Source organism: Amblyomma americanum, chromosome 3 (genome assembly GCF_052857255.1).
Source record: "Amblyomma americanum isolate KBUSLIRL-KWMA chromosome 3, ASM5285725v1, whole genome shotgun sequence".
Lineage (NCBI taxonomy): Eukaryota > Metazoa > Arthropoda > Arachnida > Ixodida > Ixodidae > Amblyomma > Amblyomma americanum.
Genome location: NC_135499.1, coordinates 169,499,549 through 169,515,382, shown reverse-complemented (window position 1 = coordinate 169,515,382; position 15,834 = coordinate 169,499,549). Strand labels below are relative to the sequence as shown.

Genomic DNA, 15,834 nt, shown 5'->3' with positions numbered 1-15,834 from the left:
GACTGCGCACGTCCCACGGTGCCATCCCAGAGGAGGTATGATGAACCGAAGTCATATGAAGCAAGCATTCCAGAATCGTTATTTCCTCGAGAACACTACTTCGATTCCAAATACCAAACATTCGGATCTAATCAGAATCAGAATCATGTTTATTTATACAAGAAAGAAATACAGCCTGGATAAATGTATACAGAAGGAGGTCCCGTAGTCAGCGACTGTACTGGGACCGAATACCAAATATTCGAAATAATTAAATATTTGCACACCCCTCCTAATAAAGAATGCGCAGCGGGAGGAGAACAAAGCACAAGACTCGTGTCCTGAATCTGTGTGCGGTCCGTTTTTCCTCCCGTGTTGTGTATATCTCTTATAATGTTTCACCAACTAGCCCAAGCTGCTATGTATACACTAAAGCATTACTGAACAGCCGGATTCACAAGCCCGATGCTGCTGTTGCTGTTTTCGACACCTGCTGCCAGCGAAAGCAGAAAAAAAACCTGTGGCATGCCCTTACCTTGGGATGTCTTCATCACTTGGTGCTTTGGAGGTGCTCAAGTTCGTATCACTATGGTATTCCCCTAGGGACAGGTTCACTGCAATAGATGAGAAGGTCAAGTAGTGAGGAATGCCGCATGCAAGCTGTCTGGTCAACATGTCATCAATGTGCTTCTGGATTTGCGTGCCATAGCAACAAAAAGTCAGAATGGCAAAATTACCGTGCAACAGAATATGTTTGAGCTTCATTAATATTTCGATGAGACTCAAAGCACTTCAACTTCTAGAGCTATGACTTGTCTGAAGACTGCATTTTGTATTAATGAAGTCTTCATGAAACACTGGTGTTGGAAGTTTTATCTTTGAAAAAGTCAATATAAGGGTGAAAATAGCACTGAAATTCGTATATTGCAGGCTTTGGTGCACTTGCAGATGTTACCAGCAAGCATGTATAGAGTAAATAAGGAGCTGCAGCCAATGAAACTGGTGGTAGTAGTGAAATTTGCCTCTTCTAATATGTCATTTTTATGGAGACAAAATTCTTGTGAGAGTGCAGGAATTTGCTTTCTCTATACACATTAGGCACAAAATATACAAAATTTTTATCCCTTTCAAGTTAAAATTAATGAGAGGTGGCTGTACAATTATTGTGTCACTAGCTGGTTTTGAGTTAAAAGAAGAATGCTGTGGTCCAAATTATTCTGGAGCCCTCCACTACAGCACCTCTTTCTTCCTTATTTCTTTCACTCCCTCCTTTATCACTTCCCTTATAGCATGGTTCAGGTGTCCACCCATATGTGAGACAGATACTGCACCATTTCCTTTCCCCAAAAACCAATTTTCTACTAGTTTCAAGCTTGCATTAAGGAATTATCACAGCTATTTCTTTGCGAATGGGTGTACTACTTCTATTCTGGACACTGGTGTGTTTTTGCTTCCAAACATTAATGGCCGATGGTATGGGTGATTGCTGCTTGTAGTGCAATTAGTTGTGAGGAGCTTCAGTGAGGAATAAAAGATAAATAGTAGGGTCAATAGCAAATCGACTATCTTCCTTTCCTATTTGCTGAACAAATCAAATAGCACATGCTTAATATGAACTGAAACGAGTAGAATATGTTCTCATGTCTTCGAATAACTAGAATGAAAATGGAATAAGGCAACCTGCACCTTTCTTTGACGACTGCTTCAAAAATGTGGTCGACTTCAACACCACATCTGGACTTCAACGCCGCATCGCTAGCTGTCATGATCAGTTTGCACGAGACGGAGGGTCCATTCCTATGGCAGCGCATATAACGCTCTTTGTTACATAGCTCCCAAGATTGGGTGATGTGGCAGTGCTCAGGCAGCATTAGGAAATCGTCCCTTCATGCCTGATCTCGGACGCCAGGACTCGTGCATAGCTTTCACCCCACTTATCTAATGGGATGGGACCTTGTTTTGTCGCTATCATCATCACAAACAAATAGTAATTTTTCTATATGTATCATATTACCGTGCTAGATTTAATATAATGACTTAATGTTGCGTACTTCTAACAGGTCTTTTAAGAGCTATTGCTATAACTTCGCAAATTATAGTGCCGTATTGCAACGCTACAATAGCACTTCGCTGCTTCCACTGCTTCGTATGATTATTCGTTCCGCACAAATATTCAAAGAACTAGTGAATGGTCGTGAAAATACTGGATTTATATTTCATCCAGTTCTATGACTAATCAATTCCTATTTGATTAAGTCTTAAAAAAGTATTATTTGTTCACCCCTACTAAACAGCATCCAAAGAATGAGCGGAGTACATTTTTGTCTAAAGGTTTAGTGGTTTTGTGGAAAGGAAATGGTGCAGTAACTCTCTCACATCTCAGTGCACACCTCAACTGTGCTTAAAAAGATGGGATTAAGCAGGAAGTGAAAAAAGGAATAAGGAATAATTTCCACCAGATGGGTATTTTTAACTGTGGTATTTTTAACCTGCACTCACATCTGCATTGACATCTGACATCATGCACTGACATAACACAGCACACAGGTGCCTTCTCCATCGAAATGTGGCCACCGCGGCTGGGTTTGAACCTGGGTACTTCTGTTCAATAGCTCCTGTTCAATAGCTGAGCACCCTAACCACTCAGCCATGCGGCCAGTGGTAATTTGTCTAGGGGAAGGGAAAGGAATTATTTCCTCACCACAATCATTAAAGGAATGCTTAAGGGGAATGCTAGGTCTAGTTTAATAGAGAGATTAGTGCCGCAAGACTCCGCATCTTCCATTTTTGCTGAGATCAGAGGTCGAATAAGCCAGAAAGATGTGTAAAAGCAAAAGATTGTAGTGACACCCTTATAGAATTCCAGAGCCGTGCGTGGTCACATTTATACTTCCCTAGACACAACTGGCTCATTTTTTTAACCTGCAATGCTATTTTGATAGGAATGGGAAGCATTGTTGAAACAGCAATGCAGTGAATGCAATTAAGTTACAAGAATGAGGAGTGTTGCCTGCTTTGCATGCCGTACCGCTGACCTCCATGAAGCTGTCGGGTGTAGCAGCTTCAGCTGCACAAGCCAAGCGTGAGTTTTTAGGTTGTTCGGGCTCTTCCCAAACAGTGCCGCCACTATAACCATAAAACTAGGCTGCATGGGCAGACAAAAAAAGGTAGTGCCATCTATTCACAAATATTGTAACAAAGTCCCATTTTACTGGTGAGAAAAGCATTTTTGGATTCATTTGTTGCCTATCATTGGTTAAGAAACTTTCCACAGGAAAGATGTCACAGATATGAAGTCGCAACACCAGCGATTCATTGGGGAGGGCGTAAATGGGGGAAGAAACTGTGGCCATTATTTGTGATTTTTCTCAGCAAAGCATTCTCGTTTTTGTACAGATGAAACACTGGTTATATTCCTAAAGGATAATCTATCAGCTTAGTATAGCTTCTTGCTTCCGAGAGTTTCCCTTTAGGATCTAGCCTTCCCGTCCTACACCTCAGTGTGACAGTAGTGCATGACAATACAAAACACAGGTGCTCTTCAATAAATGCTGCACATCGCTAAATGGGGGACTTCATTTATTAGCAGGTAAAAATACATTCTTCAACCTTTGTGACAGTAATTTCATTATTATGAAGGATGCAACACCTATTTCTACTTGCACAGAAAACCATTCCACTTGCATGACTGTACAAATACTGGTCCTGGCTGTACAAATGTGGTGTTAGTATCAAAAAATGTCAATGAAAGATGGAAACAAACTGGAATGCTGGCAAACAAGGAAAAAATTTTGTAGACATAGCATGGCGCAGTATTTCAAGTTTAACAGCAAAGGACTGCAATAGGTATGCTTGTTTTTTCTTCTACGTTCATACATTATCTTTAAATTAAAAAAAAAATGGTTGCACTATTTACTACCTATGGATCACCACCACAAATAGAGAATACTCCCCCCTCTGTTTCTTGGTTTCAGTGACTGTTGGCCTTATTCAGATGTGCATCGTAATTAGCCCCTCATTTCTCTGTTCTTGTCTGCTGATTGAAGTAAAGTGTATTGATGTCCATGAAATGTGCCTTCTAGAAAAAGCGAGCGAAATGTAGACCTAAGCTTTTAGGACATGTAAAAGGCAATAATATAAACAATTTCATTTATTCTCAAATTGTTTGCTGAAATATCCAGCAATAGAAATAAAGTCTTTTGTGCGCATATTGCATGTTTGTATGGCAGTTCTGTAAATTGAAAAGCTATTGACCTTAGCTACGTGTAAATTGAGAAGCTATCAAAGGTAAATGTATCATGGGCCAGATATGCCTTCAGAGATGTTTCAGAGGTGCTTAAATAAAAAAGAAATGAAAGGGGTGCCATGATAGCTTATGAGCATGAAGTTTGTCAAGAAAACACCCAAGACACTAAGCCACGTTAACTTTTACAGACTTCTGATGGCAGAAAAATATATGTTTCGAATTGTTTTGAATACGCTTGGCTGTCATAATGTCTAGACTCCTGTCAATCTCCCAAAAGATCTTTGCTCCATTATCGTCACAGCGAAAAGACGAGACACACCAAAATGCCGAAGCTTCCACCTTATCTTTGTTTCGTCACTGCTATCCACTGCAGAAAAAAATAAATCTGTGGATTTTACCTGACACAGTGCTATTGTGCAAAACAATGAATACTTATTATTCAAGAGACCTTATGATTCGAATGCTTCCATTACTGCTATTGTAGCCTGTTTTATACACTCAAACAGGCACTAAAAAGATAGATTAATGGAAACAAAGGGAAGTTATACTAGACTCCTAGATTATCTATAATGAAGATTACTCGTGACTGTATATATTTTTTTTTGCATGAAAAGGTGACTGCACTCCTGAGAAAATCACAAATAAAGTCCCCAATTTCTTCCCTGATTGATGAACCGCAAATAGTGGGCGATTTTATAACATTTTTATAACAAGCAAACTCTGGTGCTCTCGGAGAATCAAAGGATCAACAGTTTAATAACAGTGTTAGGTTACAAGCGGTTGCAAGCGTACATACAAGGCAGACTCCACATCCATAAGAGCATGAGGTTGGGTGAGTTGGTCATTCATTATCGCAAAGCTAACTGTGCACACACAAACAAGGACCTGGAAGGAACATAACAAGCACAGACTTGTAACTGATTTTTATTCGAAATAACACATTCTTATACCTTCGGAACTGCCACATCATGGACTAAACACAGTCCAAAAATCTGCTCTCCCCTTGGTGCTAGTTAATTGATGGGAGTAGATCCCCTTAATTTCTAATCGAAAACACCCCAGCTAGCTCTTGTGTCACCTGGTCATGGCTTTTCCTCAAAACTTCTGTTTTTGTCAGCAAAGGCAGACAAGGCTTGTTGCTTGTAGCCTTTGGGCATGCGCTGCAATGCAGAGGCAAAGTTGACCGAGTTTTGTTGTTCATTGAAAGCTGGTGCTCCCTGAAGCAATTGTTTATACAACGGCCTGGCTGGCCGATGTATATCTTCCAACATGTTAGGGGGATTTCATAACCAAGCCCGTCACGTATCCGACGAAAGGAGTAGCATGACACTTGATGCAGACTGGCACACTCTTCTCTGTACTGGCTGACATCTTCTTGGCTAGTGCTAATCGTGATTTGGTGCACTTTTTGGACGATGAGGTGACTTTAAAAGAGTTTAGACATGTGGACAATTATTTGGTTATTCTTAAATATCAACCTGAAGTGACACACACAATATCTGTGGAAGAGGTTCGATTGGTTTTTAGAAAACATGAGAAGGGTCTAACCTTTAACAATGTACACCATAGCAAGTTGCAATTTTTAAACATTGACCTCAATCTAACACCAGATCATGCTTGCTGAATGTACTTACCACGAGCATGAAAAGACCTATTGCCGTTTGGGTCTGCACACTCTAATACGGTGAAATGGGCCATTGGAACATACTGTTTGCAGGGAGCCTTGGCTAAATCTTGTGAACGCATGGAGCATGAAAGCCTCAATAATTAGGTTAATCGGCTGATAACAGCTGGTTTTCCTAACATGATCGCTGCTGCAGTATCGGAGAAGCTTCTATGGAAATTGGAGGCTAGGCCTTGAAAGGGAGGTGGCCGTCCAAAAGAAATGTGGCCAGCGGTGCTACCCTTAGTGATACGGACCTCATGGGGTCGCGAAAAAATCTGTATCATCCAAAATTTCCTATCATTCAAAACGAACAAAATCTATACGTAGAAACATGAAAAATACATTCACGCAGCCCTATTTATGACTGACGGAATTCATTTATGGCTGTGCAGCCACTGCTCCCTGCTTCCTGTGCGTACAGTGCAACTGGCGATCGCAGCATGGGTGATGTACGGGCCGCGTGCCCATGCTCACTTGCGACGGTAGCGATGTGCAAGCCATGCACCGCTGCTTACTGTTTCCTGTGTGTACAGTACAACTAGTGATCGTGGCGCTGGCGATGTGCGGGATGCGTGCCCATCCTCATTTGCGACCTCAGCGATGTGCAAGCCGTGCACTGCCCCTTAGTACTTCCTGTGTGTACACAATTATACAGGAACTAAAAAAAAAAAGAAGAAAGAAACAAGAAAATGTTCCTGTGTGTACAGTACGACTAGCCATCGTGGTGTCAGCGATGTGAGGGGCCGCGCACCCATGCTCACTCACAACGTCAACGATGTGTAGGCGGCACACTGTCCCTCACTGCTTGCTGTCCATACCACGCGACTACTGATTGTAGCATAGGCAATGTATGGGTAGCGCTTAGTGCTCGAGGGTGCGGTCGCGGCTCACGCGTACGTATTATCTGTAGTGGTGCAGGAGAGTGTTCGGAACATCCGCAATTCTGCCCATTGTGCACAATGCATTCTGGCCCGAGAATTTAACAAATTCATATCAAATGTATTCCTATCATCGAGATTCTACTGTATCCATAGGGTGTCCCATATTTTGAAGAGTGTGGCAAACCGCTCCAATGTGCTGGTTGTTTTTTTTTCGTCGCGTATAAGTTAACCCGTGCCCTAGGATCATGTCCAAAGGGAAGAGTGTGCCAGACTGTGCAAAGCATCATGCTACTCCTTTCATCAGATGCATGACGGGTTTGGTTTATGAAATCCCCTAAGCTGTGGTAAGGTGTACATTGGCTAGACAGGCTGTTGTACAAACAATCTCTTCAGAGAGCACCAGCTTTCAATTAAGAACAACACAGGGTCAGATTTGTCCCTACATCAAGGCACATGCCCAAAGGCTACAAGCAACAAGCCTTGGAGCCCGTCTCTCTCTCCTCATGGTGTCCAGACTAGCCATGCCTCTCCACTTCACACGCTAACTCTGCCTCACATGACTCAGACTCGCTAACAATTCTTCCAGGCTACCAGTACACACGAGGTCATGAGTCACTATGTGTAAAGGGTGGCAAGTTTTTCTAGGATGTTTCCATCGTTTTATGACAGATCTGTGGCTCCTTGAATCCTCACCTGCCACTTTTCCCTTTTCCACTGTTTGCAAAGCTTTCCCTACCTCTCTTTTGTTTTCCCTGGATTATCCTTTTCCTGGGCACCACTACCTCTGCCTTTAGCACCATGATTATTTTAGCTACTATAAAAATCTGTACAGAATTCCTCTATCTGAGGCAAAGAATTAGTCGATGGTTACGCTTCTCGATAATGCGATTTTTGAACACAGCTACTGTGGTACTCGAACCATACGCAGCCACATGTGGAGAACGCAGTGGCAAACGGAGGCGGCTCTGGGTTTCGACTTGGGCAGTGCGCATGTGTTCCGCCGCTAATGAGCCTCGCCTAGGGTGAACGACCAGTGCACTACTCTTCTCTACTCTTCACGTTGCCACTGTTTGCTCTTTCTCTGCTTTCTTCCTCATGCTCTCTTTGCTATCACCATAGTCGGAGAGAGTCACCGTTCTCTCCTTCTCCACTTTCCTCCTTGCACTTTCTTCACTATCACCATCTTTCCTCCTCCACTATGTGCTGTGTTCGCTCTTTTTTATCCTCCGATGCCCTAGTTTGCTCGGTTACGCCGAGGCCAACACCAAGGCATGCAGCTCAGTGCAGGAACGGGTGACAGAAGTGACAGCTGCCCAGCACCTAATGTATCACCCCAATTAGGGCCAGAAGTTTGCAAAATGAGCTTCTTCCATTTTGCAAACAAGCTCCAATTCCTCGACACCGGTTGGTTTTAATGTACTGTAAACAGCTTATTTTTCACAAACTCAATATGCTGTGAATGCGGTGAAAATACCAGATAACAATTAATTCATGGGCATTGCAGTGTACAAAGCAGAAAAAGCGGACATCTCAGTGCTCCCCTCTTCCATCAGAAAATTTTACACCATTGTATGATGTGCATCTGCAGCATAAATTGGAGCAAAGGAAGTGCACTGGATGTAAAGTGGGACGTCAAAGGAAATGTGATGAAGCCCAAGCACGAGGCACGGCTCTTTCAAGTGTACTGTGAGCTCGAAGGGTGCAAAGATGCTGTATGGAATAGATATGCTGTGGCAGGTGTTTTGGATTAAATGTCATTGAGCAAGTGTGAATTTCAGTTTGTAGCGTTCAATAGGACCAAATGCATAATGCAGACAGGAAGAACGCCCTCTTCTTACAGACTTAGTTTTTTGCCGAATCACGAGTTCATATTTTTCCCCAATTTTTCACAGCAACAATCCTTAACGAGTTGTAAGCGATTTGTGAAAAATGCAAAGGTAGGTCCCCACAAAAATTATGCTGTTTACAGTATGTATAATGTCGGATCTTAGAAACTAAGCCAATATCCAAACCCAATTTCATGCAATGCCAGGAAAGGAACTACCACATTAACCCTAGTAAGGGTCGCACCCTTGTAGAGGCCGCACCCTGTTTTACCAAAGCAAATAATAATAAAAAAATCTGTGTAAGGGTTGCACCCGCATTTCGCACGACCCACGTGGGAATTGCCTTCGAAATGCACGCGCCGTAATGTCCGTGATCAGCTCTGGCTGCGAGCAACGGTACGCTTAATCATGGAGGCTGTGCATGTGCACAGGAGCTTCCAGGTGCTGCCCACGGATGGCGCCCGAGGTCGCGGCTCATCATCATCATCGTCAACTTTTTCCTCCGCAGCGAGCTGCAACTATCCATATCGGCATCAGTGTCACCAGCTCCAGCTTTTTGTGGCTGTCAAAGGCATGGGAGTTATGGTAGCGTGTTAGTTCACCATAGTTGTGGCTTTCGTGTGCTGCTGCCAAGCGTTGCAGTTTCAGCATGATGGGCAGGCACCCTAATAACTACATGGGTAGTTTTCTCTCAAACACGGCATGCGTGTGGCGGGCAGGAAATTCGACACGGCTGAGAAGTGTGTCTGACAATGGTGCAACCAAAAGGATGCATTGAGGAACACAAGCTGCAAAAAGCGCACTTTCCGAAGCAAGCCGTGCAAGTTTCCCGAACTGGAAGAGCTGCTCTGCTAAGTGATGGCAGTGCAGAACAACGGCTACGTGTTGACAGCGGACATGCTGCGCGACTTGTTGTGGGATGAGCGTGCACCAGAGCACAGCACCAGCTCGGAGTCTGAAGACTACGCAAGTGACGACTGAACGCAGAATAAATGCCGCTTATTCCCTGATTGGTGTGTTTTTACTTTAGAAAATTTTTTTCTTTCGCACATCACGTGTATGGGCCGCATCCCGGAAATTGGCCCTCGAATCTGGAAAAAGAAGTGCGGCCCTTACATGCAAAAGGTGGCTGGAGCATGCAAAGAAACAAAGCCTTGAGTGTTCATGAATCTTTCTGGTCATGCTGGGTTTAGAGCATTGCACAATGTTCCATGGTCAGCTTTACAGTTGTAAGGAATAGCTTGAAAAGGCTGCTTTCAGGACCTGGAGACAGCTATGTTAGCTTGACGCACGCAGCCTTGCCAGGTGTGAAGTTTGATGACTACATATGCATCAATGCAACTGTGCTACTTTTGGTGACACCAATCTTCTAAAGGTTAACTGCTGCATTGTAAGGATGGGTGTTGAAAGATTATGATACACTGCCGTAGACTGTGTGTCAATAGCTAGCAAGGTTGCGGATGGTGTCGACCCCATGAGGTGGTATGTTGGGTCATAGGAGAGTGGATGAGGCCCGTACTGCTATGGTGAGCAATTTGAACTGTGCAACACCTTTGGCTTGCAAACTGAATACATGGCGAAATAACTGGCTTATTTGCAAACAGAATAAATTTTTAGTTTTCTGCAACTTTATTTTTTTTTGTGTGTGTGTGTTGCAAGTGTTTCCCAATTTTGCGGAAGTTCCAGCAGCTCTGTCAACTTTATAAAATCAGGTTTGAAATGCAATGTCTTTTCAACTTGTGGTGGGAAAAGATACCACAGTGGGGAACACACAACTAGTACGGGCATGCTTAATACATGAAATGACTGCAGACAAAGTGGCAATAGTAGCAGCTTGATGTGTGTGTCAAATTCAGAGTCAAATGCAGAACTGCCTAGAAAATGCCATACTTTGCATAGCATGCATGCAGTCATATTTCGAGCAGCTCAGTAACTTCAAAGTCCTTGTGCATTGATACTGTAGCTGTAAAGACCTATGCCAGTGAAAGATTTTCTGGAAATGCTAGCTCTGCCAAGTGACTATGGCATCTGGGTCAAGAATTAAAATGCAGCCAAACAGCAGTAATCAGTGGTTCAACAGAGAGTCAAAATTTAGGCAGAGTGCACAAAGAGCGCACTTCTATGAGTGGGCATGGCTGCATTTTTGTCATGAATTGTCATAGGGGGGCTGTAACTATGAAACAAACTGTGTTTAGGGGGAAGAGGCAACTCACAAGGGGGTGTTCCAAGGCGTGTCTCTTGCACTGGAGGTGGTGGGGGAGGCGGGGGCAGGGAGTGGTTGATGAACGAGAAGGGCTGGCTTTTGACCACAGTCAGGATGACATGGTCGCCTGTGTTCTTCAGCGTCGCCACAGCTTCTTCGTGGGTCACATTCTCCAGGTTCACATCGCCCACCTGCAACGTATGACAAAGGTGAGGAATTTTAAATATACTGTATTCAAACCGTCTTGTTTCAAACTATTTATCTCCATTAGAAAACTAATATGCAACCACTTAATGCAAACTACTTTCTACATCAGTGTTTAAAACATTCCACAAAGGAAACGGAGTGCTGTCTACCAGTAGCAAACGTCGTCAGTACATTCAATGTACAGGACATTGTAACACTTTTGCCGAATGCATGTTCAATCTAGTGTCCTTGTTTTCTGTGCAGTTCTTGACGCGATAGTGTTAAAGGCCCCGTTACTCAGAAAATCTGGCGTCGGCGTTTTTGGCATTGTGAGCGAAAAATAGGGTGGCGTAGGGTAGCCTAGTGGCCACCTGCCAGAGAAGCAACCTGAATGGGTCACCTAGGTCACGTGACCTTGTGGCCACCACAACCTGCCTACCGGATTGTGCGCAAACTGACCTCCATGGTAGGTGGTAGTTGTGGAAGGAGTGGTGTGAGGACTCAAGGACCTATGAATGTGAAGTTGAGAAGTGTCCCCTTCAATTTTTTTGAACAGAAAGCTGTATCGTGCAATTCTTTTCAAAGTTTGCTTTCCCTCAGCAGCTAAGTTCCTCAAGGAGGCTTAATTAAGAAAGGATTACAATGGGTAAAACAAGCATGCATTCCAGTGAGTGTGCCTCAGTGCATATTTTTGTTTGTGAAATAAGTGCTGTCTTTCTGAAAGCTCTCGTGGCAACCTCACAAATTTAAAGCCTTGAAGGAGTGAGAACAAAAGCTCTTCTCACACTCCAAAAGATTGAAGCAGTGCAGATGCAATAAGTGCTGCATCACAAAGCCCACCAGAAGGCAAATGGCCAAAGAAATTGCAAAAATGAAGTCACTTTTCAGAAGGAAAATTAGGAACACACAGAAAAGAGCATGCTTGAGTTGCCCAATGTATTGTTTACCTTCATCTGTGTGCTCTTCATGCTGGTCTTTATTTTTGTGTGCAGGTGAAAGAAGAAATAGCACATATATCACTCTTTAACCGCAAGTGCTATTTCCATTACTAACGTGCAATTTCAGCCTGCTGATCAATGCCCTCTTCACTTTAATTCTCAATTAATATTCATTTTCAGCTTTGAACCAAAACTATAGTAAACTTCTAATAGCCCCATGAGTACAGAAGCTTGCGATATCGCCACAGCTTGCTCACATTTGAGATTTATTGACAGACCGAAAAACATTTATTGCTCCAAAGGAGGTGAAGATTCTCGAAGTCTTCATTGCTAGCAGCTCTGGTCCAGGGCGCCAGCGGCTTCCGCTGCCTGGCGAGCTCGTTCGACCAGGTGGAGCTAATTGTCGACTTCAAGGCTGGACAACGCAGCCCTCCAATTGTCCATGTTGAGATTCGATATGTTTACCACTGTCGTTTTCTTTTGGTAAGAGCACATGTGGTGTGATTCGGGGGGGTCTCCCAGCACAGGGGACATGTGTCCTGATGAAAATGGCGGATTTTACTTAGTATGTGTAGGTTAGGGTATATGTTTGTGAGCAGCTGTATCCAGGCCACCAACAGCTCCCTGTTTAAGCTTTTTTGTGGAGGTGGGTATTGTCTCTTTGCAATCCTGTACTGCTCTAATATGTCCCTGTAGGTTCTAGGGACATTCCCGGCAGTCTCTGCTTCATCCCCCACTTCGTCCCTCCTTGTTGGTACAGTGGTCAGTATTCCCATGTATCCTTCTGGTAAATGTGCAGCATGCAGTGGCTACAGGCCTAAACTAAAGCACTATTATGGCTCTGAATGAGAATGTAGCTGTGGCACCAACTTATACCCATTAATCACCCAACATGACTACCCCTGACATTACTGCACACACTGCTTACCACATGCTACCACTCAGTACTATATATGTTCTTTCTTCAAGTGTGCTGGCTGAGCAATGACCGAGTTTTACTGACCATTACCTCTCAGATTTTATGGTAGACAGGAGATACTGCCTGGCAGCACTATATAAACCAACAGATGCCACAATCTAGGGGAGAAATACTCTGGCCTGTGCACTCGACCATCATGCTGTTGTATAGCCATGGTTGCCTGCACAGGCTTTGCTGTGCAACTGATGCCATGTGAATAAGCTACACAGCATGAATGCTTTTCCTTTCTAAATGGCTCGGTAATTCGGAATGAAATTTCACAGAAAGGTGGCACTTCACAGCGGGTAATACCCAAAAGCAAGTTTGGTCGTATTGAAAGTTTCACAGTTTTCAATAATGAGATGCAAGAGTTGGACCTGCCAGCTAGTTGGTGCTGCAAAATAAGGCATGGTGGCAAAACGGTTGAGGCTATGTTCGTGCTCACAGGAGTGCTCACAAGGAACATAGCAGTGTGAATATAGACTGTTGTTTTGAGTGCACTGAAATCGTTCACGTTTGTCATGATAAGCTTGCAGTACTAACCACATCCAAGCACAAATCAGCAGCCACTAACAAAAGAGACCAAATTGGATTGACTAGCTGCAACGTGTCATGACCACAACGCCGTTTACAGGAGCTGTAAGAGGTGGTGTTCATACTCTTTTGACACTTGTAACTGCGATAAATAATGCTGCGAGTGATAAACAGCTGTGACTGCGCTGAGTTTGAGAGAATGATCTAGTGTGTAATGTCTTCTGTGCTGTGCTTGCTGCACCTAAGTCCCGATGCCTATGCATTTCTTCATTGCACTCCTTGCTCCACTGACAAGCAATCCTGCTGACACAATATTAGCATCTCAGTGCAGAGCTGTTTATGGCAATTTCATTCAAAATAAATTGAAATTGCCAAGGAAAAATGTATGCAATACATACAGGGAAGAGATTTGGATTTTCAGATGCAGATAGATAGTGCTCTCCTTGTCCAGACAACAAATTTTACTGTTATAGTCTGGCATTGCTGTGAAAAACAAACCATTTCACTCATCTTGGTCAACTATTTCCATTGCTGGCATCATAACCATTACAGGCACACACCTACTCCAGCGTCATAACAAAACATGTTACCTGCTCTTTCTGACATACTGGCCGTGTGTTACAGATCATGAGAACAGTGCGATGCACATTTGGGCGTAGTGGTGCAAAAGTGAAAGAGCACATGAGGAGAGTACTCACTGCAACCAGCTTGTCGCCCACTTCGAGCCGTCGGTCAAGATGCGCTGCACCGCCCTCCATGACCTTGGTGACATAGATGCCGTTGTCGCCGGGCACGTGCTGGTTGCCAATGCCGCCAGCAATGCTGAAGCCCAGGCCCTTGTTGCCCTTGAGCAGTTCAATCTCCACCACCTGCGGTGGCGTGTGCTGCTGCTGCTGGCTGGCCCCTGCTGGATACCGCTGGCGCTTCACCAGCTGTACAGAGAAAAGATGAGGCCACGTTTCAACAGTTGTGACCACTGAACAGCATGTGGAAGCTAGTTTTACCATTGCTACAGGCTTCTGCAGCATTGACCTAAGAGATTACCTTAATTATGTTGGATTTATGGCACATATTAAGACCATCATGCATCAAAATGTACTGATCTACCCCTTACATTTGTCAAATTTACTTCTTGGCAATATTTCCCTGAACCCAAGATAAATAAAAAATAAAGTGCAGTGTGCAGGTATGTCCATATAATCATTTGCCTTTCCGGTCTGTGCAGATAAGGAAGGACTACACAACACCATGAAATACATATGCACAAAAGTAAAAGAGGATTTGTAATAGCAAAACATGCATTTGAATATCTTAGTGCCTTTGGCTGTTTGCACCAGTAATAACAATGGCTGATGATGAAATTCTCGCATATGAAGCATCTCAGCTGAAAAAGTTCATTTGGTTCCAGTTGGAATTTTTCCAATTCAAATCTAATGGGACCAATTGCAACCGGTTAGGTTTTCAGAGAGTTCCAACTGGATTGCATCTAATTTGTTTCAGTTAATACCATTTGGTATTACAGTTTGATTTAATGGAAATTTTCAGTTGGGATTCCTAGCATTTGCAGCTTTGAGGCCTACTGAATCCAAATTAACGTCATACATTTGAGATGGAAAAGCTTATCCAGTGCCTTCCTGCAGAACACAAAACTACAAGTGAAACTGTTCTTATCTGATCTTATCCTTGTGTGAAACTGAGTTACAAAAGCAAATATGAAATTAAAGGCATTTGATTTGGGCGCCTAAAAATTTTCACACTACTGTAATGGCGTTAAAAAAAAAAATTCTTGAGGCTGTTCTGCTGTGCGATTCGTTTTTACGCACCATACTACAGAGCAGATGTCGGCAGAAGGGTACAGTAGTATCAGCACACCTACTTGTGACAGTGGTGCAAACAAGGCTGAGCAATCATTCCTCTGCTGACTCAACGACACTCAAGATCGTTGTTCTCTGCTTTCAGGACTCTCTTCACTATCTATGCCTCCTCATATGTGTGTGACCAGATTCACTTCCAGAGGGGATTCATATATATTATTGCTCCTTCAATGCATGCTGCTTATAGGCTCAGTGTATAGAAAAAAAACAAATGTCATAAATAAGCCATGTACAGCTCTAACAGGAAATAGTGTAATGTGAATAAATCTTGCATTCGTATTCCCCAGGTGGATGGTCAAAGTTACCTAATGAAGCATTCGCAAATTAAAGAACTCTCCATTTTAACAAAATTCCCAGGAAAGAACTGCCACCAGCCAAAGATATCCTTAATGCATTCCTTACAGAGAACAACATAAATTCCTCTCCAACAAAATTCCTCCCTTTGAAGCTTGTGATTTCTCTGGAACAATAGCACATGCACTGCAAACCTCTAGATCAAAAGCCACACAATGCCCTGATAGGCGAAAAGACTCAATACTAAGC

General features: G+C 43.3%; 1 protein-coding gene across 19 annotated transcripts in view; it reads right to left on the bottom strand.

The window, feature by feature from the left end:
• Positions 1 to 15,834, bottom strand: part of dlg1 (MAGUK family member discs large 1) — a 540,041-nt gene that overhangs the window by 96,054 nt on the left and 428,153 nt on the right. For all 19 annotated transcript variants that reach the window (XM_077658735.1, XM_077658726.1, XM_077658727.1 and 16 more), the window contains 3 exons: positions 14,116 to 14,349; positions 10,812 to 10,992; positions 515 to 593 (listed from right to left, as the gene is read on the bottom strand). In XM_077658735.1, the coding sequence (XP_077514861.1) occupies positions 515 to 593; positions 10,812 to 10,992; positions 14,116 to 14,349 (494 nt within the window). The remainder of the gene's footprint in view (positions 1 to 514; positions 594 to 10,811; positions 10,993 to 14,115; positions 14,350 to 15,834) is intronic.